This window comes from Botrytis cinerea, chromosome 5 (genome assembly GCF_000143535.2).
Source record: "Botrytis cinerea B05.10 chromosome 5, complete sequence".
NCBI lineage: Eukaryota > Fungi > Ascomycota > Leotiomycetes > Helotiales > Sclerotiniaceae > Botrytis > Botrytis cinerea.
In genome coordinates, this window is record NC_037314.1 from 1,297,906 (window position 1) to 1,322,907 (window position 25,002).

At 43.8% G+C, this 25,002-nt stretch overlaps 8 protein-coding genes across 8 annotated transcripts; 6 read left to right on the plus strand and 2 right to left on the minus strand.

Annotated features, from left to right (window-relative positions):
- Nucleotides 1-24: 24 nt before the first annotated feature.
- Nucleotides 25-1,566, minus strand: BCIN_05g03590 (hypothetical protein). Its single transcript, XM_001559848.2, has 2 exons — nt 1,233-1,566; nt 25-1,180 (listed from the first exon to the last, which is right to left on the minus strand). The coding sequence occupies exons 1-2, from the start codon at nt 1,417-1,419 to the stop codon at nt 135-137; spliced, it is 1,233 nt and encodes a 410-aa protein (XP_001559898.1). The 5' UTR covers nt 1,420-1,566; the 3' UTR covers nt 25-134.
- A 1,215-nt stretch (nt 1,567-2,781) lies between these two features.
- Nucleotides 2,782-4,438, plus strand: BCIN_05g03600 (hypothetical protein). Its single transcript, XM_024692967.1, has 5 exons — nt 2,782-3,047; nt 3,120-3,424; nt 3,499-3,620; nt 3,697-4,114; nt 4,220-4,438. Exons 1-5 carry the CDS (start codon nt 2,873-2,875, stop codon nt 4,367-4,369), a joined length of 1,170 nt encoding a protein of 389 aa, XP_024548751.1. The 5' UTR covers nt 2,782-2,872; the 3' UTR covers nt 4,370-4,438.
- A 1,851-nt stretch (nt 4,439-6,289) lies between these two features.
- BCIN_05g03610 (hypothetical protein) lies at nt 6,290-11,286 on the plus strand. The gene is made up of 4 exons (XM_024692968.1): nt 6,290-6,842; nt 6,896-7,539; nt 7,642-9,513; nt 9,585-11,286. Exons 1-4 carry the CDS (start codon nt 6,366-6,368, stop codon nt 11,140-11,142), a joined length of 4,551 nt encoding a protein of 1,516 aa, XP_024548752.1. The 5' UTR covers nt 6,290-6,365; the 3' UTR covers nt 11,143-11,286.
- Nucleotides 11,287-12,084: 798 nt separating this feature from the next.
- BCIN_05g03620 (hypothetical protein) lies at nt 12,085-13,172 on the plus strand. Its single transcript, XM_001559844.2, has 2 exons — nt 12,085-12,496; nt 12,666-13,172. The coding sequence occupies exons 1-2, from the start codon at nt 12,193-12,195 to the stop codon at nt 13,052-13,054; spliced, it is 693 nt and encodes a 230-aa protein (XP_001559894.1). The 5' UTR covers nt 12,085-12,192; the 3' UTR covers nt 13,055-13,172.
- Nucleotides 13,173-13,683: 511 nt separating this feature from the next.
- Nucleotides 13,684-14,689, plus strand: BCIN_05g03630 (hypothetical protein). The gene is made up of 3 exons (XM_024692969.1): nt 13,684-13,743; nt 13,797-13,876; nt 13,964-14,689. Exons 1-3 carry the CDS (start codon nt 13,722-13,724, stop codon nt 14,558-14,560), a joined length of 699 nt encoding a protein of 232 aa, XP_024548753.1. The 5' UTR covers nt 13,684-13,721; the 3' UTR covers nt 14,561-14,689.
- Nucleotides 14,690-17,051: 2,362 nt separating this feature from the next.
- On the minus strand, nt 17,052-20,626 carry Bcapl3. The gene is made up of 7 exons (XM_024692970.1): nt 20,415-20,626; nt 20,334-20,347; nt 20,239-20,282; nt 19,896-20,185; nt 19,509-19,843; nt 17,488-19,463; nt 17,052-17,437 (listed from the first exon to the last, which is right to left on the minus strand). Exons 1-7 carry the CDS (start codon nt 20,564-20,566, stop codon nt 17,273-17,275), a joined length of 2,976 nt encoding a protein of 991 aa, XP_024548754.1. The 5' UTR covers nt 20,567-20,626; the 3' UTR covers nt 17,052-17,272.
- Nucleotides 20,627-21,079: 453 nt separating this feature from the next.
- Nucleotides 21,080-22,315, plus strand: BCIN_05g03650 (hypothetical protein). Its single transcript, XM_001559841.2, has 2 exons — nt 21,080-21,375; nt 21,424-22,315. Exons 1-2 carry the CDS (start codon nt 21,148-21,150, stop codon nt 22,252-22,254), a joined length of 1,059 nt encoding a protein of 352 aa, XP_001559891.2. The 5' UTR covers nt 21,080-21,147; the 3' UTR covers nt 22,255-22,315.
- Nucleotides 22,316-23,949: 1,634 nt separating this feature from the next.
- BCIN_05g03660 (hypothetical protein) lies at nt 23,950-24,895 on the plus strand. Its single transcript, XM_024692971.1, has 2 exons — nt 23,950-24,177; nt 24,237-24,895. Exons 1-2 carry the CDS (start codon nt 24,006-24,008, stop codon nt 24,545-24,547), a joined length of 483 nt encoding a protein of 160 aa, XP_024548755.1. The 5' UTR covers nt 23,950-24,005; the 3' UTR covers nt 24,548-24,895.
- Nucleotides 24,896-25,002: the final 107 nt, after the last annotated feature.

The window sequence follows — 25,002 nt, forward strand, 5'->3', positions numbered from 1 at the left end:
TATGGACACAACCTCGAGTAACGCTCGCTAAAGATTCCGATGATCCCTCTACTACATGCTGCAAACAAAGTGTTCTCCACATCAATCGTTCCAAGCCCGCTTCTTGCGTTGAAATAACACAAGACATTCCGAACTCAACCCCAAGTACGAGCCCACATGCTACTAGCTAGCCCCGGCAATCCTCGCAAATCTTCCTCAACACTCGTCGATTCTCTGCTTCTTGTAGCAGTTAGAGTCTCGGTACTACTACCATCTTCCGACTCGCTTCTTGCCAAAAGTGGTCTCGTCGTACTCCTCCACTCTGCTCTTGGCATTCCAATTACCGTTCCCAAGCCCATAGCATGACCTATTGCTCTAACAATCGAATGATCATTGTCCGATCGATTCCCACTCGCACTAGTATCATCTCCACCCGTTGACACTATTCTCTCTGCTCTTGGCATTCCAATCACAGATCCCAATCCTGCGGATACTCCCACCGCTGTAGCTACAGAGTTAATAATTCTTCTCTGTCTCCTGTCCGCGTTCGAATTATAACGACTAGTGTAATCCCAGTTTCGCCAAGTAGAATTAATAGATGGTCGAGTTGGGTAAGGAGGTCGGTGATTGCTGGGTCGATGTGGCAAGTCGTACGTTGTGATATTGGTATTATATGTGCGGCGTGTAAATTCCGGCTCAACGGTAGTAGACGTAGGTATATCTGGGTGACCATGTGTCGTAGTACCAGGTCTACGAGGTAAACGAACATTGCTCGGAGTAATTTCCCCAGCGCCTTGGTTTCCTGCTTCATTTACGTCATGACTCAAATAACCGAATCTAGCGTTCCATCGCTGTAGTTCGAATGGAGTGGTGACTGTTAAATCGTTAAGAGATGTTGATCGAGTTAGAGGGTGAGAAGGTGCCATAGGCTGGGTATCTGCTGTGGTCCCCTGCGACTGGTTGGAGCGAGAGCGCTGTCTTACTTGAACACGATGAACCGATTGTGTCGGCTCGATGGGTAGGATAACATTACGACACATGGGACAAGAATCCTGCTGAAGAAGCCAACTTCCCAAACACAAACCCCCAAATTTATGATTGCAAGGCGTGACGACTATGCCATGTCCGCCACTGAATTCCAAGGGATCAGAACAAGTGCCATCTCCATCTGCATCAGCACTAACTTCTTTGACTTCTTGGACTGCAGAAACTCGTCAGTATGATTGATTGTATGTAAAGATGGAAATCCGCACGGCTCTCGAAACAAATGGGACAAATCTCTCCTTCGTCTGCATAATCTGTTTTCCATTGTATCAACTGTTCTACAACCATGGGAATGCGAGTCGCTGTATCTGGCACCGTTTGACGACGCGTTTGAGACATAAGAATTGGAGCGAGAGGCAGTGTTTCTTGTACGGAAGATTGAATGTTGCTAGCCATATCGATATTTGGAAAGGTCTTTCAGAGTAAGATGTTCCCAGATGTTATGAAGGTAAGAATGCTGTTTCTGACTCTCTCAAGCTAGTTTAAAGAATGTAACATATTTTTGAATAAGAGTATGACCAAAAATATTGTGAAAAGTGAGTCTTCCGGGGAGAGAGAGGTGTGAATTTTAGAAATACAGAAGTGGTGAGAAGTGTAAGTGTCTGTCTGCACCTTCCAAGCTGAAGATTTATGTATCATAGTTGCCATTCTGCTTCAAATTTCACACTTTCCCTATTTCAAATCTTATGAGATTATAGGTAGCCATCGCACTCTCTCTGACAGTGAATGCTTCGATGAGCAACGAGAAAATGATGCGCACACTAGTGCACATGCTTGAAAGAATGTTGATCGAATCCAAGTAAACACATTAAACTTGTTATGGTACTTCTAGCCAAAGAACATCAAGTATATCTCGGAGATTCAAAGTTGTCTGTCTGAAGTTTACTGGTTCCAATAGACACAAGGAGATCTTTTAAACAACAAGGATTGAATTAATTCACTGGATAGTAGCACTCACTCAGAGCTAGGCATGTTTGGTTCTGGCGTGTGGGCTACCGGACCCCTTGCGTGATAGATGGAATACCAGAATATACAGAAGATCCACTCGGAATAACAGAGCAACTTTCAGAAATGTGTAAAAATGAAAGACTTTCGAATGTGCTTGAACGGCTTTGCTGTCCTGGCCATCCAACCAACATAGAATCCGACATTTTTGAACTCCAATATCATTGAGTACCGATGGATACAACAACTTTGCAAAATATCATTTACAGCCCACACCCAAATCAACATCAACAAATATATCTACTCAGGTACAAGAACTGAGAATCTTTCAAGTTGTGTGCTGAAGAGAGAGTGACGAAGCAATACGCACCAAAACCATTCCCGAAGTAAACCCATCTCATCCCATCTCATCCATCCATCTCCATCCTCCAATCTGATTTCTAATAATCACAACTCCACTACACCCCTCACTCACACAAAGCATTTCCAATCATACAAGCAACATACTCCGCCACACGCACGATAAACAAACCCAACAACCTATAAAAAGTGTTTGAAACACGATGCGTATAGACAAACATGCGGGGTAAATCGCGTGCTGCAGGAGGGGTAGACAATATGCGATGGAGATTGGTGAGAGGGCCCTGGGATCGATGATGTGATTTTGACAAACGTTTTGAAACGGCAGAAGCAATGATAAGAGTTGATGATACAATTTCTAGGTATGGATGATGTTAGGTGGATTTGTATCCAAATGGGTTGACGATTCTGGAATCCGTTGTAAATATATAATACGGACCTCCCCCATGTGCAGAAGATTTTCTTGTGATCAGTATATAAATTGATATATCTTCTCCTTTCAAAAACTCAGCATATTGCAATAAAGTACTCGAAAATACAAGCCATGGCTCCATCAGCAACCCAAGATCTTGCCATTCATCCCTCGGCCGCCATCAAAGACCTTGCTACTCCTTCCAAAGCCACCTTACCTCTTCCCTCAAACGCACGATCAAGGTTAGAAAAGGCCGGGATTGATGTCTCAGACGGATATCCTACGCGTCCAGGTCGTCCTTTATACCGTATGTTCTCATGCTCTGTCTTCATCGACAATGTAGAATAATGAGCCAAACTAATCTTTTCTTCCGCAATAGTCCAAGATGTCATCGCCATTCGCAACAAACCACGAGAGCACCACGATGCCGGATCCCGCGCCGATAAATCAAAGAAAAATCTGTTTGATACTATCCACAAGAACAACGGGGAGATAATTGATTTAACCAAAAATATCGGAACGGAAATAAGCGGTATTCGTCTCGATGAGTTGACGGATGAGCAGAAAGATGAATTGGCATTATTAGTTGCAGAGAGGAGTGTGGTATTTCTGAGGGGCCAAGAAGGGTTGAGTCCCAAAGTGCAAAGAGATTTGGGGGCTTGGTGGGGTGAAGTTGAGGTTCATGTACGTTTGTTTTGTGCTCCATATCATGAAGATGAGATCAGAAATGGATTGTGTGCTGATGATTTGATGTATAGCCACAAGTTCCCCATGTGCCAGGACTTCCTGGTGTAACGGTGATGTGGCCTGCCTTGCAAGCCAGTGAAACTTCGAGAAAAACTGATTTCAGAAACCCAGGAGGTGCGAGTCGATGGCATTCGTAAGTCTTTTTTATTCTTCTCTTGAATCCCTCGAGGCTGTTGCGAAGACACATCACTGACATGAGAATAATACAGAGATTTGGTGCACGAGCTGCACCCCGCCGGATTAACCCACCTACACAATGATACCGTACCAAAGGTCGGAGGCGACACACTTTGGGCATCGGGATATGCAGCTTATAGCAAACTTTCTCCCGACTTCCGCAAATTCATTGATGGAAAAGAGGCCATATATGTTTCGGCGCATACATACCTCGATCGAGATGACCCGACTGCTGGACCCAAACATATTGAACGCGTCCATCCTATTGTGCGTGTGCATCCAGTGACAGGGTGGAAAACATTGTGGGTGAATAGGGCAATGACGAAATCGATCGTCGGATTGGACAAGGCGGAGAGTGATTTGATTTTGGGGTATTTGTACGATGTTTTTGAAAAGAATGTGGATATCCAAGTCAGATTCAGATGGACCGCTGGGGCGAGTGCTATTTGGGTAAGTTTTCTCATAGGACCTTATGGTCTTATTCCAACCGAAATCGATGTTGGAAATGAAGGGAGAATAATAAGCGAGTGGTTAGATGCTGACAATGTTGAATAGGATAACAGAAGTACGATTCATAACGCGAGCTGGGATTATGAGGGAACTGAAGAGAGACACGGGACGAGAGTTACTAGTTTGGCAGAAAAGCCTTACTATGAAGAGGGAGCAAAGTCTAGAAGGGAGGCTTTAGGGTTAAATGATGATTAGATTGTAACGTGAATTTTCACTAGATCGTTTCGCAGTAGATGGTGCTTTGAATGGTCTTATAATTTGTCAGCTTATTAGAATTGTAGATACTAGGTCCCTGGCTAAATTGATAAATACCCAGCAAAAACATGAAAACACACTAGATAAGATGAATCCCGCGAAGCTTATTTCACGCAATGTTGAAATTGGATACCGGGGCAATCCTACTCGAAAGCATGGCTGGACTCCACTTGTAAGGGACCTAATAGTTACTCTTTTCGGGACGAATACGGCACCCAACCACCAGATATGACAAACAGTAGTCCTGCAGTGCTCATTCTCAACGGCGTGGCGTCAACACCTGTCACGAAAGAATACTTGAGACCACAAACTACTTTCCCGATGTATCTAACATCTGACACGTAGAATCTGGTATGAAAAGTAAGCAGATCCTTGGTTGATTGGGTAGCAAAGAGAGATGTACAAGCGGGGTGTTCCAAGGAGATATCTTAAGTCCATCCGAATCGATGTCATTCACCGCTTCTTGTATGGAAGAGGCTTATTAATTACTCCAATTTGGAATGGTTGAGCGTTTGATCGCCGAGTTAGGAAGGTAATGAAGGAGAGCAATGAAGCTCCGGGCCGTTCGAATCACGTGATACTGAGCATTATTGTGCTTGTCATCTTTTCTTCTGGTGTTTCACACGGATCCGGCGAGATTGTGATTGTGTATCTTGCATTTTCAGATGAAGGAAGTCAATGGGTCATACAGCATGATGAAGGAAGTCGATGAGTCAAGTACTTGGAACAACTGGTTGTTGGATTGAACTGCAATGCATTGAATTGAATGTGCTTGCTGATCTAGACACTGGAGATGGAGATGGAGATGGTACATTGGAGGTCCCGATGCCCGATATTGATAATCTGGGGAAAGAGCGGTCCCGTCAGTTGTCCGGTTTACAGAGGCGTCGAATAAGCAAACGAGTAACTCAAACAGAGCGGGTGCGTGCTGCCACTTTGGGTCAGAGTTATCACTGAGGAGTTGCTAGAGAAACGCTTGTATTGTCGATCACCGCTGTGGCATAGGTGAGATCTGGAACAGCGTGTTTGCTCCCGTTCACTCGTTGCACGTACTTCGTATTTGATGACTGATCAAGATCGAGTGAGTTTGGACTGTGAAGGGAGTGGGAGGTTCAGTAAAAGTTCCACGAAGTAAACTCAATTAGATGAATTCCATAGGTAACAGGGGAACGACATCGTATTAGCTTTTTTGGAGGTTGAACGGCGGGTGGATCTTGTGGGAGCTCCCCTCCGATCACCCTATTTCGTGGGCTTTTGGGCAAGACAGACAGATAGACAAATGGAATACAATAGCAATAGCGAACGATCCTCCATTGACTGATCTACGGAAAAGAAAGCTTCTGTTTTGGCTTCCCGACCGTCCGGCTCTTTCCAACAAGATTAAAAGCAAATCAATAATGTGGTTATATCATGTACATGACTAATTGCTTACTTCGCTTGCACCCAACATTGGAAGAATTGTCCAATGATGCTATACACTCGGGTATTGACTCGGGCTTCACAAAGACCGATTGGCTCACTCCTCTCCACTCGTACATGGTTTGCCTTCCAGCTTATGCTATCTACGGTCCCGGAGTAGCTTTTATCGGTCCCTTCTGTGAAATGCTGTGCGTGTGCTTGGGTGTGTATTGGTAATCCACGCACGCATGGATGGATGAATGAACGGATCTATTACGCTAACACTTTGGAAGAAAAAAACATGCGACTGGTGCTCCCATACACCCATACGTCTTCTGCCCTTGTAGATTTACACCGATTGCCTATCATATCCTTGTCTAGATCCAACGGGAAAGATGCTATCCTCTGATCGCATTCGGAGGCGACGACCGAATAATTGATAAGATGCACCGTGTCCCCCAAGAACGTTTTGTCTTGCGATTTATGTTCTCTCACATAGCATATCCTCTCGAAGCATCCTTTACCAAGAAGCTCCAACATGGCAGATCCGCCTGGTCACGAGAAAGAATTCGCCCCTTCGGACCCTGCAGCTGCACTGGAAGATATAAATCATGACGAGCCACGAGATGAGGATGGGTCTGATAGAGAATATTTGGAAAGGCATGGGGAGCTATCAACTCGTCAAAACTCACTCGATGCCAGAAAGCATGAGAAGGAATACATGGCAATCTCGAGTCCAGACAATGTGGATAGCCACTCATCCGAAGGAGAGATTGACCACGAAAAACGACCAGAGATGAAACAGGTTCAGAGCTACGCCACATCCAACAGTGCTATAACGAGGGCGGAATCGCATGTAGACGATACTATTGTCAAGAAGGCCTGGTACCAAAATGTCAATCCCTTGAGGTGGGGTGCCCCTCCTCCCGTTCCAGAAAGTCGGACACCGTCCAAAGAACACACAGCTTCGTTCTTCTCTTTACTATACTTTCAATGGATGGCACCTATAATGGATGTAGGTTTTCATTCACACCGACTCTAGGCGCCTGTGATGCTGATGACTTATAGGCTGGATATCGACGGCAACTCGAGCATAATGATATATGGACGGTGAACCCCAATCGAAATGTAAACCTTTTATCGGACAAGTTACAAGAATCTTTCAAGAGAAGAGTGGCAAATGGAGACAAACATCCTCTGCTGTGGGCAATGCACGAAACGTTTAAGTTTGAGTTTTGGGTAGGAGGAGCTTGCCAATTTGTATCCAACATCCTCCAAGTTATATCACCATTCACGTTACGATACTTGATTACTTTCGCTTCGGACGCATACACAGCAGCACAGCAAGGACTCCCAGCTCCTAATATTGGGAAAGGACTAGGACTTGTGTTTGGTATCACTATAATGCAAATGTTGCAATCCCTGGGCACCAATCATTTTATATATCGCGGAATGATGGTTGGAGGGCAATCGAGAGCTGTCCTTATTTCAGCCATTTTCGAAAAGGCTATGAAGATCTCCGGACGAGCCAAGGCTGGCGGTCGTTCAATCAAAAGCCAAGAAGACGAGAAGGATGCCCAAAAGGCTCAAGAACTAGTTGAACAAGCTAAGGGCAAGAGAGGCAAGAAAAACGCTAAACCAGTTGGTCCCAAAGCTGGAGTACCTGATGCTGGACGTGGTGTAGCAGGTGATGGCACTGGATGGGCAAATGGGTAAGTTTAAGTCTTTACTCGACCTATTGAGCATAACACGAATACTCCTATTTCGTGTTCTGTTCACCTTTTACCTTTATACTTACATATTTGAAATTTCAGTAAAATCGTAAATCTCATGAGTACAGACACGTACCGTGTAGACCAAGCCAGCGGCATGTTTCACTTGATCTGGACAGCACCTATATCTTGCATAATCACCCTCATACTACTCCTCATCAATTTGACCTACAGCGCCCTTGCAGGGTTCGGGCTGTTAGTCGTTGGACTTCCCTTACTAACCAAGGCTGTTAAGAGGCTGTTTGCTAGAAGAAAGGCCATCAACAAGATCACTGATCAAAGAGTAAGTCTCACACAAGAAATTCTTCAGGCAGTGCGATTTGTAAAATACTTCGGCTGGGAGACAGCATTCCTTGACAGGCTTGCTGCAATCAGGAACAAGGAGATTCGCTCCATTCAGGTCTTACTGGCGATCAGAAACGCAATAAACGCAGTCTCCATGACTATGCCCATCTTTGCGTCGATGATAGCTTTTATTACCTACAGTTTAACAGATCACGGATTAAGCCCAGCGCGTGTATTCTCGTCGCTTGCTCTATTCAACTCATTGCGATTGCCGCTAAATCTACTGCCTATGGTCATCGGGCAGGTCATTGATGCCTGGTCTTCAATCTACCGTATCCAAGAATTTTTGCTCAGTGAAGAGCAAGAGGATGATGCTAAGCCGGACCACGAATTAGATGGAGCAATTGTCTTGACAGGCGCCGATTTTACTTGGGAACGAACAGCTACTCAAGATTCCGGAAAGGCCGGGCCTCCTGGGAAGAAGCAGACGAAGGCTGAGGTTAAATTTGAAAAAGATGCCAAGAAACAAGCATCCAAAGATGAAAAAGCCGCTACTAAATCTCGATCAGATTCTTCACCAAATAACGAGGGTACTTCAAAAAACGACGACACTCCTCTCGATGATGCGAGCACTGTTAATGGAGATGAAGAACCATTTAGTTTACAGAACATGAATTTCACAATTGGCAGGAATGAGCTGGTGGCTGTAATAGGTGGAGTTGGAAGTGGCAAAAGTTCTCTGCTTGCTGCTCTCGCAGGCGACATGCGAAAAACAAGAGGAGAAATGACCATGGGAGCTGATCGAGCTTTTTGCCCACAATATGCATGGATACAGAATGCGACCGTCAGAGACAATATTTTGTTCGGAAAGGATATGAAGAAATCATGGTACAACAAAGTCATCGATTCTTGTGCCTTGAGACCCGATTTGGACATGCTCCCGAATGGTGATCAGACCGAAATCGGCGAGAGAGGTATCACTGTATCAGGAGGTCAGAAACAACGAATGAACATTGCGCGAGCCATTTATTTTGATGCTGACTTGATTTTAATGGATGATCCACTGAGTGCTGTTGATGCACATGTTGGTCGTCATATTTTTGACAATGCAATTATGGGATTATTGAAGGACAAAGCTAGAATTTTAGCCACTCATCAACTATGGGTACTGAGTCGTTGCGATAGAATTATATGGATGGAAGAGGGCAAAATTCAAGCGATTGACACGTTCAGCAATCTCATGAACAATCATGTTGGTTTCCAACAGCTCATGGAGACAACTGCAGTTGAGGAATCACAAGAGCCAGAGGGCGATGAAGAAGCTATCGTAGTGGAGAAGAAGGTCGAGAAAAAGAAGCATAAAGCGCCTGGTTTGATGCAAGCCGAGGAGAGATCTGTGAAGAGTGTATCATGGACAGTATACGCCGATTATGTCCGAGCTTCTGGTAGTCTTTTGAACGCGCCGATTATTTTCTTGCTACTCCTCCTTTCACAAGGTGCAAATATTGCCACTAGCTTGTGGTTATCGTGGTGGACAAGCGATAAATTCGGATACTCCACTGCTGTGTATATTGGAGTGTATGCTGCCCTTGGTGCTAGTCAGGCTCTGCTGTTGTTCTTCTTTGCTTTGTAAGTTTTTTTTTCATTAGTTTCCTGTCTTGTGAAACAAGGTATCAATCCCGCTAACCACTCCAAATCAGATCCCTTACCATCCTTGGAACAATTGCGAGTAAGGTCATGCTCAGCAAAGCCATTACAAAGGCACTCCGAGCGCCCATGTCCTTCTTTGACACCACTCCTCTGGGTCGTATCACCAACCGCTTCTCAAGAGATGTTGACGTTATGGACAACAATCTCACTGATGCTATACGCATGTTCTTCTTAACTATGGCTATGATTATCTCAGTCTTCGCTTTAATCATTGCCTACTTCCATTATTTCGCTATTGCTTTGGCACCTCTTGCACTTCTCTTCATATTTGCAGCGGGGTATTATCGCGCATCGGCCCGAGAAATGAAGCGATTCGAATCAGTCTTTCGATCAAGTGTGTTTGCCAAATTCAGTGAAGGACTTTCAGGAACAGCTACTATTCGAGCATATGGACTACAAGATCGATTCATTTCTGATTTGAGAAAGGCCATTGACGAGATGGATTCTGCCTATTTCCTTACGTTCTCGAACCAGCGATGGTTATCTACTCGCCTAGACATTATTGGGAATTTGCTTGTATTTGTAACGGGTATCCTCGTCATCACTTCTAGATTTTCCGTCGGACCATCTACTGCAGGGTTGGTATTGTCTTATATCCTTTCTATTGTTCAGATGATCCAGTTTACCGTTCGCCAACTTGCGGAAGTCGAGAATGGAATGAATGCCACGGAACGTATTCATTACTACGGTACCTCGTTGGAGGAAGAGGCGCCACTACATACAATAGATGTTCGCCCTACATGGCCCGAGAGTGGTGAGATTGTCTTCAACAATGTTGATATGCGATATAGAGAAAACCTTCCGTTAGTTTTGTCCGGCCTGTCAATGCACGTAAAGGGTGGCGAACGAATTGGGGTGGTTGGTCGCACGGGTGCTGGAAAATCAAGTATCATGTCAACTCTCTTCCGACTTGTTGAGATTTCCGGAGGTTCGATCGTTATTGATGGTGTGGATATTAGCAAGATTGGGCTTCACGACCTTCGATCTCGTCTTGCTATTATTCCACAGGATCCTACGCTGTTCAAAGGAACCATCAGAAGTAACCTAGATCCTTTCAACCAACACAGTGATTTGGAACTTTGGTCCGCATTACGACAGTCTGATCTTGTAGCCTCAGACTCGAATCTCGAAGACGAAGTGACAGGGCGTATACATCTCGATTCTGTAGTCGAAGATGAAGGATTGAACTATTCGCTAGGTCAAAGACAATTAATGGCACTTGCACGCGCTCTTGTTCGTGGTTCGCAAATCATTGTTTGTGACGAAGCTACAAGTTCTGTTGATATGGAAACGGACGAGAAGATTCAAAGAACTATTCAAGAGGGGTTCAGGGGCAAGACACTTTTGTGTATTGCTCATAGACTTAAGACCATTATCGGATATGATCGTATTTGCGTGATGGACAAGGGCACAATTGCAGAATTAGATGCACCAGTTAAGCTATGGGAGCAAGGAGGTATCTTTAGGGCCATGTGTGATAGAAGTGGTATTCGAAAAGAGGATTTTGCAAGGGCAGCAGTTCCGACCGCGATGACGAAAGACGAGTAGGGGATTAATATATTGACGAATTAGTGGACATTGTATGCATGATGACGAAAGATGGTATATGTTAATTATATGGTATACATGCATTTCATGGGCATTTTTGGGCGTTTGGGAGAAAGATAAGATGAGCGAGCATATGAAGTTTCAGGCCGATAATTTGCTTGAATGCTATTGCCAGAATACCATTGTCAGGCGGGATTTAATAGCAAAATGTTGAGAGCGATACAACACATAAATCTAATCAGAAAGCAAAGGGTGTTTAAGAACAGGAACATCATGTACATGTATTTAATTGTGATCCATCGTTCAAACCATGTCACTCTCCCAGATAATTTCAATCTCGAGATTTTTCATTTATCCAAGTGTTTCCCTTTATCACAACCGAGTGTTTTCCCCGTTCAATGTTGCAATAATGGAACTTCGTACCAAGCATATCTAGATTGCGAAATCTCAAAGGCGGTAATCAGCCCGAGTCTGGAAGGAAGTGGAGTATCAAAAATGGCTGGGATTTATAGCATTAATCCTTCACAAAACCTGGTTCGGGCGGTTCGGATAGTTATGGAACTTCCGGATATGTCGCTGTGCAGGGGTTTAAACGAGACGAGTGCGAATGGGTATTGAAAATCAGATGCGACCTAATCATAGACAATTATTATTGGTGGGTTGATACGGGATGTTTCGATGGGAATGGTTTATGAGGCCGAGGCGTTCCCTTTTGACATATTTTTGTTTACATTTTTGGGGATTTTTGCTTCTTTTCTTGTGTTGGTTTCCATACATAAAGTTTGGGGTTTATACGCTCTGGATTCTTCATCCTCTTCATACTCGTTCCTCTGATCTCTCCCCATTATCCGGCCCGCTGTCGAAATTCTTCATCGATCTCCACTTCTCAAACTCACAAGCTCTCTCGCTAATCTCGGGTATCCACTATCCCCATAACATCACGATTTAATCGCCCCTCCTACTACATTTATTTCCAATTTCCCCTCCTCAACCATCTTGCGCACCTCCTCCAAGCCTCGCACCTTCCACGCCCTCCCACTCCTCGACACCATGCCCTGCACAGAACTCGCGCTTCTCCCCCTCACATCCCCGCTTTCTCCGCGTCTCCTCCCCAAACTCCGCACTTGCAAACAGGTGCTCGAGACAGCGTCGGGTTACCCTTGTCACTTCTATCAACAGGTGGAAAATTCTTCGTATATGTATATTGTCGGGACCTGGGAGAGTCCGGGGCATCATGAGAGATTCTTGCCCAGTGTGGAGAATTTGGGACTTTTTGATTTGTTGAGGGGGGAGGTGGTGCTGGGGGTGGGGATTGGAGAGACGGTCGAGGGGAGGGGCATTAGGATGTGGCATTGTGAGTGTAAGGTTTTCTTTTGTTGTTTTGCTATTATGAGTTTTTGAGTTTTTGAGTTTTTGTTCCTTGATGATTTTAGGATTGGGATTAGGGTTGGGGTTAGGTCTAAAAATGATGTTTTTGGGTGGATTTAAAGCTAGGTATCATTGCTAATTTTATAACACTACAGTGGAAGGCGATGCACTCAGTTCCTTCCGGACAGGAATAGATGAAGGAATTGGAGAAGAAGACGCCAAGAAAAAATCTCCCTTCAGTGCGCCCATCATATCATGTAACAGACATTACATAACATCCCATAATAGGGAAGGGTTTAGTGAGAAGTTTGACGAGTTAAAACATACGTTAGAAAACGAAACGGAAGAGTATGAGATCGAGGGAGGGTGGAGGATAGAAAAGGAGGCAGAGGATAAGGAGGAATGGGTCATGTTTTGTGGGTGGGAGAGTGTGGAGAAACATATGGCTTTTAGTAAGAAGGATAGCTTTAAAGAGTGGAAAGGAATCGTGGATTGGGTGGAGGGGTTTGAGGTTAGGCACTTAAGGTTGATTGAGGGGTTGTGATTTGGGAGTTCTTGAATGAGAAATGATGGAAATGATCTTTGATTTTAGAGCAGAACGAGTTGATTGGGCTGGATGATAGGATGATAGAGGGCGTTCAAATGCCAGCCGCTCTCGATCATATAACTTTATGTATATTGAGTGTGGTTGTTAATACCACAACGGGGACTTCTCTTCCTCATGAGCGTTGAATCACAACAATTACTGACATGTGTTATACATGTCTTTAAATCCTCCTTTAACGTCGAATCAATATCCAAGATAACTTCGGATCTAGTGAATAAACAAGAGACACCAAATGTCCAAATCCAAGGGGGAGAATCGAAGTGAGCCCGAGGGCCACGTGATCTCAAAATGATCAATAGGAAATATAATCAGAAAGAGGATCCCATGAATTCTCACCATATGTAGTAAATCGGAACTCCGCTCTCAAACCCCTATATAACTCATTATATCTCGTGAAAAATCAAGCACAAGCAAAGTACAATTTTGGTATTATTAGTTCCTCGCTTTTGTTCGATTGGGATCGAGAAACTTTACCACTCCTAAAATAAGCGTACAGTCTAGAAATCACGTGCAATGTATCCTGCTTCCGAATTTTCTGTCGTGTCTCCACATTTTGTGCAGCTCAAGAAAATACATCAATGTAGGTAGGTTTACATAGATCACGATGTTGATCAACGAACATACAGGTAATTTATCTTGTCCGTCCTGCATCTTCTCGTCGAGAAATAACATGCGTCAGCCGTTTCCACGAACAAAATACTTTTGGTACCATATGAAAAATCACACGTGATTACATATCATGAGTGGATGAAAGATGAGGTAGGTATTTGTGCATTTCTGTTGCGTGTTTATACGCAATACGTGGATTTTCTTCGAGAACTCAGAGTGGGACTTACATATTTCTAGGAAATCCAACAGGCAACCGCCTCGGAGCCCCTGAGTCTCGAGGAAGAATATGACATGCAGAGGAGTTGGAGAACAGATCATGATAAATTGACTTTTATCATCTGCTTGCCTGAAGAGAGGGATGCATCGCAGGTAATTAGGAAAGGAGTATCGGATGCGCCTGCGAGGATGATAGGGGATGTGAATTTATTCATATCGGAAGCGGACGAGGATGAAGAGGGATGTATAGGAGAAATTGAAATTATGATTGCGGAACTCAGCGCGAGAGGGAAGGGATTGGGAAGATCGGCCGTTGTGGCTTTTCTTGAATACTTGAGGAGGAATCTGGAGAAGGTTTTGGAGGAGTATAGGAAGGGTATCCAGGGGAAGAAGGAAGAGGGGAAAATGAAGTTGTTGCAGTTGAGGGTTAAGATTGGTGGGAAGAATGTGACGAGTATTGGACTTTTTGAAAGCCTGGGGTTTGTGAAGGTTGGGGAGGGAGAAAATTATTTTGGGGAGGTTGAATTGGTTTTTGAGGGGTGGTGTGGGGAGGAAAGAGTGAAAGGGTTGATGGAAAGGTTTGGGGTGGAGGGGTATCAGGAGTGTGGTTATAGATGATGTAATGTATTCGAAAGTTGCTAAATGTTTCTGGACTTTCAATGTGCTGTATGTTTTCCAGAGAAACATGATCAATTATCAGGGTACAAAGAAATGGAAGTGGAAGCGCGAGTTTTCGCTTAAGATGCAGGTTGTTTATCTATATATGCCACGAAAGGATTATCTAACACGCAACTCTCAACTCTTCTTTGTCCGCCCGTCTCATCACCTTCTAAAGATTTAACATCTATCCCTCCCAAGCGTTCTGGCCACCCCGATCAGCAATTCCTAAATCGCGACTTTTCACGCCTGCAAAAGTTCCTGTCCCAATTACAAAGAGATTGAAACCCGCCTTCGCACACGCCACATCTTCCGGTGACACAACTATTACCCAACTAAACCTACCTTCCATCGATCTTTCATGACGAAATCCCCATCGACCTCCGAAGATTTCTTGTTTCATCCATCATCCTGCCACCCTTACATTATTGCTAGCTGGTATGATATTCCCATCAATATGTAAACCGCCCGGCAGTACTGCTCTCGATAACTCCGAAAGTCAAGTGATTCCCATTCGCAGAGCTTCATCAATACATGCGTGTAAGTACTTCTATGCGTTGAACTTGGCACTCGGTTCCATGACGATACCGTCTGCTCTTGTGAACAATCTCATATTATCCAAAACCAGAAATCCACACAAACTTAGAGATTTAAGCAAATAAAACCAGGTCCTAAGAGCTTTGAGATTCCCTTCCTCTTCTTCTTGTGTTACGACGCAATTTCAAGGAAGACGAAATAGTCTTTTACTTTCTGCAGTATTATACATCCAAGATGTCGCCGAGACCGCGGGATTGGTGCTATATCAATAGGGGCTGGGTCGGAGACTAGACGATCTAAATCAGGCTAGTAAAGTTTTCGGGTAGCAATAAATAACCTACTATTCACCTCTGCAGGGAGTGAAGAAAACTCTCAGTGATTCTTCACTCATTTCCAACTCATTTACTGGTTTATAAACCCACCGGAAATACCATGATGCCATTCTCGCGAACTCAAACTGTCTTGTCTCATCCTGAGCTTGGTGAAGATTACCGCGGAAATCAAGATCGTCATTTGAGTTTAGAACCGTACTGCCTTAACACAAAGATAATGCATTCATAGCCTCTGAAGATAGAGTATGCAGGAATTGATTCTCCTAACTCCATACTCAAAAATAACTATCAACATTACAACCAATTCCATATGTCTCGCAAGTCCCGCAGACTTCACTAGCTGACTTATTCTCTCATTGATTCTTGAAGATCCAATATCAGCAAATTTTGTGGGACTATTGAAAATTAGAAAGAAGACTTATCCTACTGATCACAAGAGTATGGGTTTTCGGCTCGAAAAGGCAGAAGTTGTAACATGACCTCATTTTCCCCTTGAAAATCACAAATAGGAGTTTTTTAAAACGGGAGAAAATCATACCTTGCGAATACCAGCTACAAAGAAAACATTACTCATGACACCCCAAATCATGGAAATGAGACTGTTTCCTTTACTTCCTTGCGCCGGAAATATATTTTATGGCAAGCGGATTGAGACCAATCGTTGAATGGACTCGCATCATTGGTTCGCTATGCAGCCTATGAGGCTTGGCAAGGGATAGTGTTTTTTGAGAATACTAGCGAGGTACTTGACTGTGTAACGTGAAACTTCGACACAGATGCAAATTCAGAGAGACTCGACAAGAAATCAGGTGGAATCAAAATCGATGAAGCCAAGTTGCGAGAATCTGGCCAAAAGAATGTTCATGATAACTCAGACTCTATGGCAGAAGCAGGAACTGATCTGTAGCCTATATACGTACCTAGATAGTTAGCACCTCGCAGCAGCCACGCAGTGAGGTAACCCACCTTCGCTTCTATATTCTCTGTAATTCATGGATTAACAAGCAAAAAGTATTCTTTGAGATGTGTAGATGTGCTAATTGATCAGTATTCTGTCGCCTTTGAATAGCTGGCTTTCCTATCAGGCCAGTAAGCTCAACTTATGCAATAGCTGCCAAAAATCTATTTGGTACTGCCTGTTCGAAAATTCGAAGAGTGTATCAATGGTTTCATATAATGCTTGCCAGCTTTCAATCGAACTAGTTCAAGTAGTAGCACCTAGTCATTTAAACCATTACCTTGTATAATTCCACCAAATTCCATCCTACACAAAGTTACTTCGCGTAGTTCAGACCCTCCCAAGACATAGTCAATATTTATGTTGCATAACTCAAGCGAACTACGCAAAGTTCTCATCATCACCGGAACTTTTATCTGAATGTGGAGTAGCAAAGAAAAGGAGGAAATGACCGAGGCTTATTTATAGATCACCTGAGCAGGCATGTCGGGCCGGAAGCCAAAGCGATGGAAGCACATATAAAAAAACCAATTATCAAGGGGTCAGAATACTGAAATATGACTATAACTACCTATAGGATGCATGCGTTGCTCACTGAGTTCGCAGTTACCAACTTACCACGCAGTGTTTATTTACTAAAATCCACCCATAGAAACTCCACAATCAGGAGAGAAAAGAAGCTTATGCTCAAAATATTGCCTTGACATGGCTTACTATCACTATCACTACCACTATGATCCCAAAATCTCATCTTTTGAAATCCTTTCCACATTATTTTATATCTCCCTCACGCATCTTACATCCCATGTTTAATTCCATTCCCTAATTGTAAAAGTTTGTGTTTTCTTATTCGACAAGAATATTACCAAACGCATCAGATATTTCTCTCCGTGAAGGTGGCAATTGCATTTCAGGCTGCGTCGAAATACCAACAGCCAGTCTTTCTTCCATAAGCTTAATCAAAACTGGTGGAACACTTTCATCTGTTGCTCTGATGGTGAGGCGAACCATCTGTATGTCATAATTAGCACTAGAAGTTCCATGGGATGGGGAATACAAACCTGGGTCCCATAATTCGGCTCCAGTCTTAATAAACAACCAAATTTGCCTCCCTCACCAGTATGCAACACACTGGCACCGACAAAGTTCTTCTTATTAGGATCCACGCCATCCAAGATACCCCATCTAAATCCATCTATGGTCCTACGAACGAATCCATCAGTAAATTCACGACTTCCGCCCTTACCACCCTTGACACCAAAGATGCGTTGAGCTTCACGCGGCGCTCCTCCGATTTGCTTCCATCGTTTGAAGAAATCATCCGCTGATAATTCTGCCGGATCCATAAATTTGTGTATAGTAATTGGAAGCTTCAGTGTCAAAGCTTGGAGAGCTCCAGCCAGGTAACTAATTCTAATAGTTGGACTCTTTTCAAACACCTTCTTAGATTCAAACATTATCATTTGTTGACTTTGTGCCCCTTGATGAATTGTGCTTTCCGGCAGACCTTTTACTTCCCATGACAGGTTCTCCTTCTCGCTTGGTTCGAGATCAAGTGTTGTGGTAAACGAACTGACAGGAGAAGGGGCTTTGTTGGAGAAGTATAGGATGACGCATGCCATTTGGCCACGATATTCAGATCGTACTCCAATTTGGATTTGCCCATCTTCATAAAGAACTCCCTCCGCTTTGAGAAGAAGTTTGTTATATCCAATCTCCCAATCCGGTGAAAGATGGGCTGCGCTTGCTAAGTTTGGCGCTTTAAGGGTTTTTGGTTCCGATGGACCTTGATCCATAAGATCCAAGCCAGCAAGGTCGTTGCTGGAGCCGTTGTTGTGTCCGTTAGCGCCACTGATCCCCCCGTTGGCTCCGGTGGTAGTAGACTTTGCTCCATTAGTACTAAAAGTGCGCTTGAGGCCTGGGTTCTTGGCAACCACAAAATCTTTCTCATTAGCATTGGCGTCCTTCCCTCCAACAATCCAAGTTCGCTTATCACTAGTTCCAGCATGCTTTTGATGCAGCCGTGAAAGTAGTGCTGACTGACGTTCTGGAAAGGGTGGCATTTCGTCGCAGACCGTTCGGAGAAGATCGTCGGTTGGTAAGCTTGCCAATGCCAAATATTCGCAAGCTCTTTGTTGAAGCTCAGAGTCCAAAGTGTGACTGTATGCTTGGAATACATACATAAGTCGAGGTTTAATCTCTGGGAAAAGATTGACAAATTTGATAAAAGATGATAATATAATGGCTCTTGTACTGGATGAGCAGCCTTGTAGTTTTCCCTGTAACGCAAGGTACTGCTCAATTGGACTACAACCTTTGTCCTCTGCAATTAAGTGCCCAAATTCGCCAAGTATGTATCCGCCGATCTTCACAAGTGTCTCGTGACAGTGGTCCGCTTTCACATACTGTAAAATGTTCTGTGCTGCATATACCTGAAGCTCTTCGTTGTTGGTAACGATCTGAATGACTCGGTGCCAAACCTCATCACTGACATGGTCTCCTGCCATTGCAATGAGTCGCAATGAAATGTCAACATACCACTGAATGTCAGTAGCGTATTTCTCGGTTAAAATGGCAATCTTTAGGACCATTTCCTCTCGGATTGCGAAATCCGCATTCTGAAGATATTGCAAGAGCTCGCCAACAATCGGTTGTGCGTTAGTTTGATCACACATGCTGTATAGCAAATCCAAACCTTTCCTCCGTACACTGATATCTCTATCCTTCAAGGACCCAATAATAATTGCTTGATGTTGCTTAATAGGATCCAATATATCAGCTCTTGCAGCCAAATGTGTCATGGCTTCCAAGCCGAGATAGCGAACGTTGGTCTCCCGTGACTGGATGAATTTTCCGAGTCTTGTTGAGATTTGTTTCATCAGATCTACTTCGGTATCAAGATGAATGACAAGGTTTATGGCCTCGAACAAAACAGCATTCTGCGCATTGTTCTGCTGAACGTTCTTAGGCATATCAGACGCATCGTCTAGAATTTTTTGTATTGACTGCCGAATCAGGTTTCTGACATGTGTATCCTCTAAAAGTTGTTAGTATATATGTGGATGCGGGTAGTGGAACATACCTGATGCGGGATAATATTGTAACAATCTCAAAAGTTTCATTTGGAGCCACGGGCAGGGTACCTTATAATAAAGATAGTCCTGGGTAAACTCTTGATCCACGACTATCCTTTTGACTCTTGCTGCAGCTTTAACATAGCATCCTTTGTATTGATCAAGATTGTCTTGAGCAAGAGCCATCACAAGGGAGGTGACCGAGAGAGCAACACCAATATCAACATCGTCCATTAGAGATATTATCCGTTCCGCCCATTGCGGTTGCACTATGTCGGGATGTTTTCGGTAGAGTCTGAGGAGAGTCAAAGCTGCCTTCTTTTTGACGAACGATTTGGATGCCCTGCTATGGTATTAGAGACAATACAGAACGAAGATGAAACGAGCTTTCTCACGGTGAAATCAGCAGCCTGTGAACCTCCCCACTCAGTGCCTCTCCCATTTCCCTTCCACCCACATTGGCAATGGCATGCAATGCCAAGCAGTTATATAATTCATTGTGATCCGTCAAATCTTTCCTGATGCTGTTCACGACTAAATGTATCAATTCGTGCCCTTCGTGAAGGAACAAGGTCATCGCCAAGTATCCAATTTGCTTTTCCGAGTATTTATTGGCGGATATAAGGTTGACCGCTTCGAGATGGCCGAAATCGACATTCCACCCCAGGATGTATATGTATAAGAGCTAGAATGATGTTTATTAGAGGCGAACCCGTGAGAGGCGGTCGAACGAGTTACCTTGCAGACATATTTTTTCTTATGATACCCACTGAGATTTCCATCTGTTCCGTCACAATTAGCTATACCCCTTTATGCTAGGCAAGATTTCGGACCTTTGAATTTCTGTCTTGAATGAGGAACAAAAGTCAGCCTTGCATGAGAAGCCTTGGACCTGCAGAGGAGTAATAACCAACCTTATGTTCGCCAGTTCTTTATTGATTCTCTTTTCTTCAAGCTCTCTGGCTCTCGCATTTCTAAGATCTGCAATGAACTGCACGAGACCCCGCATGTTTGAATTATTGCTGGAGCTCCCACGGCCCAGAAAGCTTCCTGCCGAAGACGCCATCGTTGCTATCTTTCAATCGGCCTTCTGAATCGAGTTGTGTGCTCTTGCGGTCGGAGAACAAATTAAGACGATGATCCAGCGCGCGCCTACAACCAATTGTCGGAGTTCTTCGTCGGTTTCTACTTATCGTTCTTTCCACGGACTCCGGGGTTGCGTTGGCAGTTCACTGGTGCTTTTCGAAATGCGCTGTTGGCTGCGGAAACTTAGCCTTGTTCGTGATCCGCCATCCGCAAAATATTATGGCGTATTCGCCCCTTTTCTTCAAGATATCAAACACAGAGATATTGGGGGTTGATGAATTCCGGGCGAGATTGGAATCTAGAGAATGTTCAACTGTACTGAATTTCCACTCCGTACGCGCGACATAAGGGACATCGTTGCTAGGGAACAACAGGGATTAATTTCTTAGGTAAGGCAAGGGCAAGGCTCTTTAGTCTCAAGCTTAGCCTTGCTTGCAAATGGACATCATTCATGAACGTCACCATTTGTAAAACTTTAATATCTGATCCTATTGACTTGAGGATTGTCAATGATGTTCTTGTTATCTGTATAATCGTCTACAACACATCTCTTTCTCAACCATGAAGTCTTTGGCTTTACGACCGTTTCTTCCAACGCCTTCGATAACTCGAAGACTATGTATATCTCGACACTATGCAGTTCAATCCCCGGGATCGCCTACTTTACAGGTCTTCGATAGACATACTAAATATTTGCAGAAAGAGCGTGCAGCTTTAGACAAGGAGAAGAGCAGACAGGTGGATTATCTGAAGGATGAAGTAGCCATGCGACTTTCAGAAAGGTTATTGGTGAGATTGTCCCGTTCAATTGAGATCAAGTAGCTTACAATCTTGTAGGATATCAACAGACATTTTGATCACGTCCTAGATCTTGGCGCAAATTCATGTAACATAGCAAGGGCTCTTACTTTGCCAGATCCCGATATTGACCTTTCGAAGACTACATCTCCTCCACTTTCCTCTCGTATCGCCCGTCTTACAGCTGCAGATTCATCTCGGAATATGTTATACCGCGACGAAAATTTGCCATTCAATAAGGAAATAAACCTCACACGCGAAGTGCTCGACGATGAGGAAAGACTACCTTATGAATCTGGGACATTTGATGCAGTGTTGAGCTCTTTGAGTATGCATTGGATCAACGACCTTCCATCACTCCTTGCGCAAATCAATCACGTATTGAAGCCTGATGCACCATTTATGGCGGCAATGTTCGGTGGCGATACATTATTTGAATTACGAACATCGTTGCAGCTCGCAGATATGGAACGAAGAGGTGGAGTTTCTCCACACGTTTCTCCGCTGGCGGATGTGAGAGATATTGGCGGTTTGTTGCAGAAAGCGGGATTCAAGATGTTAACGGTCGATATCGACGACATCATTATTGATTTTCCAGATACATTTGCCCTGATGCAAGATTTACAACAGATGGGCGAAAGCAACGCCATATTAGGAAGGGAGGCAGGTGCAATCAAGAAGGATGTACTTCTTGCAAACGAGGGAATATATCGAGAGTTACATGGAAACGAGGATGGTACAATACCCGCAACATTTAGGATGATATACATGATTGGCTGGAAGGAAGGACCTAACCAGGCACAACCATTACCCCGAGGTAGTGGGGAAATCAATATAAAAGATATCCTTGGTGGCGGAGAAGTCAAATGAATAGTCACTAATTTAATAAAAAAAAACTATGTTTGTGCTGTGAAGTGCTTCACAGAGTGCAATATCTAAATTTATATTTGCATTTTCATCCTTCGTCGGGGAATCTAAGGGAGCAAAATTTCTCATCGCATTCTCTACACCCATCATTCACAGACATGTCCTGACTATCTAATCATTTGACTCCGCCTCTATCGAAGAATGCCAAAGCCGCAAGTGCGAAGGCATCTACAGCAGTAGTCATTGTTGGCTGGGTCTTTGGCGCAAAGAGTGCAGAACGATTATGGGGAATGTTCTCCATGTTTCCTTTAGTGCTTGCTTCTTCCCAAATATCCTCGTCGACACAACCAAAGTTACAGAAAACATAAGGAGCATCACACCCCAACGCTAAGTAAGAAAAATCCTCACTGGCATCAAAAGGATCAGCTGGAATCAAGTTTTTTTCCAAAATATTCTCCAAAAGATTTCTTTAGTATTTCATCTGCACGCTGATGGATAGAATTGGCAGTGCGGTATGAACAGATCATACTATTCATTCTGAAAATACATGTAGGTCAATTTGGTGTCCAGTTTATCTATGATAATGGCGATATGGTCATAAATGCCGGCGGTGTCATCCCAATCAATAATTATTTGACACTCCCTCCTCAACCAATACTTTCTGTCAATTTCATTGCTTGTGGAAGTCAACAATCTATAGGGATGATGATGCCTATGGTAGATCTATGCAGCCAAGATACGATGCTCGATTTGCAGGAGTAGCACTATCTGCCATGGCTAAAAACTATGCATCACAGTTCATGAATATCGAGCTTGAATGCGGCACAGTAAGAAACACACATTTTGCGGTCCTTAGAATTGAAGCTAATTTGGACACGGTGCTACTGAAGCTGGTATACACTTAATTAAGGAGGCTGCAAGTAATGCTGGTGGCGCTCAATAACACACGTATGCAATTTTATTCGGACGATCCTCAACGTACTATTTCGCAAGGAAGTCATCACCACTTTCGACATAGAGCATCTAGTTTTCTGCAGATGCCAAAGTTTTAGGGTAGGTAGTATTCGGCGTCTCAAAATTGATTGTAACACCGCTATTCCCAAGTGCCTAGGTATCTATTGATACAGACTCCACGTTGCGCGTTTTCATTTCCCCCTATAATTTTCTACCCATTTGTCTTGAGCAGAACCTGTTTTTCTGTCTGTGTCCCTCTATTTTGCCAGTTTACATCTAGAAAGTCCTTCATCTACCTTCCTCACTTCCGTAGCGACCATCCCCAGTCGAGTGAGTGTGCAAAATGGCTTTCGATAATGATTCCGAGCAACAGCCACTTGCAGAACAAGGACAAATTCTTCCCGTCAATAGTAATGCCATCTCAACCACTGAGAGGTCGAAAGGTGATGGCCATCACTATGAAGGTTCACCTCTACCTAACGGTGGCTTAGTTGCTTAGACGCAGGTCACTAGCGCTTTTTTCCTTTTCTTTAATACTTGGCAAGTAAGCCTGTGGTGTCAGTGATTTTCATGCACGATTCTCACTATTTAATTGTGGGGGCATAGTCAACACTTTTCGGCGTATATCAGAGATACTATCAACTAGATATTTTGGCATCAGAATCATCCTCAAACATTGCTTGGATTGGTTACTTCCAAGGGTTTTTGTTATTTCTCAGAAGCGCTGTAACAGTCCCGTTTTTTGATATGTGATATCTGCGTACACTTCTTTCCCTTGGCGCCTTTTTTCAGTCTTCGGCATGATGATGACGAGCTTGTGCACAAAGCATTGGCAAGCATTTATGGCACAGGGTTTGACAACGGGAATAGGCTTCGGCATGCTATTATTGCCAAATGTTGCTGCTGTATCACAGGACTTCTCGACCAAAAGGGCCTTTGCTTTCGTAATCGCTGCCAGTGGCACTAGTCTTGGTGGGTTTACAAATTGAATCTACCTCCATGATGAACTGTTGCTAACATGTGGAGCGCAGGCGACGTATTTTATACAGTGATATTTCGGACACTGCAGCCTCGTGTTGGCTTTCGATGGGCCACTCGAACTCGAATTGTTGCGTCTATAATGCTCGGTACTCTGGTGATCCCAGTAATTGGCATGAAGCTGCGCGGCGAGTCAAGTACTACAGGACATGATTATCTAGACTTGACAGCTTTCAAGGCGAAACCATACTTGGTTTTCTGTCTTAGCAATTTCTTCGGGTTCATGGGTATCTACGTAACTTTCTTTTATGTCCGTCTGTATGCCGAAGAGCAGGTTAATATTAGCTTTCCGTCTTCTGTATAGATTTTCTGCGGCGCATTTGTTTCATCACCCGGAATTATTGTTATAACGATATCTCCAAATCTGAAGACTATCGGCATTCAACTTGGGATGGCACTCAGTATCTCCGGATTCGGTATGCTCATTGGAGAACCAATTGCGGGAGCAATGTTGGATGCTAATAGCGAACAGAAGGGGCTACAAGCTTTCTGTGGAGCAACGATATTTCCATTTGGGGCATTCGCTCTGTTGGCACGATTCTACAGGATTGGGCCTGTTCTGGTGGCTAAAGCGCAACCAGATGTATTGCCGTTGTTTATGAATTTAGTTAGATATGTGCTTAGATTGACAATATGCAAAATGAGAATGTAGGAAATCCTGAGCTTCTGTATAATACGGTAGCAAACGCGCCTGAAAAGCTGGAATTTTTATGATGTGAGGTGCGCAGTTTGGTTGATATCGGGCCACGAGAACAGAAA

Coding starts and splice junctions, on each gene's coding strand:
- BCIN_05g03590 (XM_001559848.2), bottom strand. CDS start 1,419: ATGGCTAGCAACATTCAATCTTCCGTACAAGAAACACTGCCTCTCGCT. Junction 1,181..1,232: donor TCCCATTTGTTTCGAGAGCC/GTGCGGATTTCC, acceptor GAGTTTCTGCAG/TCCAAGAAGTCAAAGAAGTT.
- BCIN_05g03660 (XM_024692971.1), top strand. CDS start 24,006: ATGATGATGACGAGCTTGTGCACAAAGCATTGGCAAGCATTTATGGCA. Junction 24,178..24,236: donor TGCCAGTGGCACTAGTCTTG/GTGGGTTTACAA, acceptor TGTGGAGCGCAG/GCGACGTATTTTATACAGTG.
- BCIN_05g03620 (XM_001559844.2), top strand. CDS start 12,193: ATGCCCTGCACAGAACTCGCGCTTCTCCCCCTCACATCCCCGCTTTCT. Junction 12,497..12,665: donor GGGCATTAGGATGTGGCATT/GTGAGTGTAAGG, acceptor ATAACACTACAG/TGGAAGGCGATGCACTCAGT.
- Bcapl3 (XM_024692970.1), bottom strand. CDS start 20,566: ATGGCGTCTTCGGCAGGAAGCTTTCTGGGCCGTGGGAGCTCCAGCAAT. Junction 19,844..19,895: donor CACAGGCTGCTGATTTCACC/GTGAGAAAGCTC, acceptor ATACCATAGCAG/GGCATCCAAATCGTTCGTCA. Junction 17,438..17,487: donor AGCCGAATTATGGGACCCAG/GTTTGTATTCCC, acceptor TATGACATACAG/ATGGTTCGCCTCACCATCAG.
- BCIN_05g03610 (XM_024692968.1), top strand. CDS start 6,366: ATGGCAGATCCGCCTGGTCACGAGAAAGAATTCGCCCCTTCGGACCCT. Junction 6,843..6,895: donor GGATGGCACCTATAATGGAT/GTAGGTTTTCAT, acceptor GATGACTTATAG/GCTGGATATCGACGGCAACT. Junction 7,540..7,641: donor GGCACTGGATGGGCAAATGG/GTAAGTTTAAGT, acceptor TTGAAATTTCAG/TAAAATCGTAAATCTCATGA.
- BCIN_05g03630 (XM_024692969.1), top strand. CDS start 13,722: ATGTTGATCAACGAACATACAG. Junction 13,744..13,796: donor GTTGATCAACGAACATACAG/GTAATTTATCTT, acceptor AACATGCGTCAG/CCGTTTCCACGAACAAAATA. Junction 13,877..13,963: donor ATGAGTGGATGAAAGATGAG/GTAGGTATTTGT, acceptor ACATATTTCTAG/GAAATCCAACAGGCAACCGC.
- BCIN_05g03650 (XM_001559841.2), top strand. CDS start 21,148: ATGAAGTCTTTGGCTTTACGACCGTTTCTTCCAACGCCTTCGATAACT. Junction 21,376..21,423: donor GACTTTCAGAAAGGTTATTG/GTGAGATTGTCC, acceptor ACAATCTTGTAG/GATATCAACAGACATTTTGA.
- BCIN_05g03600 (XM_024692967.1), top strand. CDS start 2,873: ATGGCTCCATCAGCAACCCAAGATCTTGCCATTCATCCCTCGGCCGCC. Junction 3,048..3,119: donor TCCAGGTCGTCCTTTATACC/GTATGTTCTCAT, acceptor CTTCCGCAATAG/TCCAAGATGTCATCGCCATT. Junction 3,621..3,696: donor GGTGCGAGTCGATGGCATTC/GTAAGTCTTTTT, acceptor AGAATAATACAG/AGATTTGGTGCACGAGCTGC.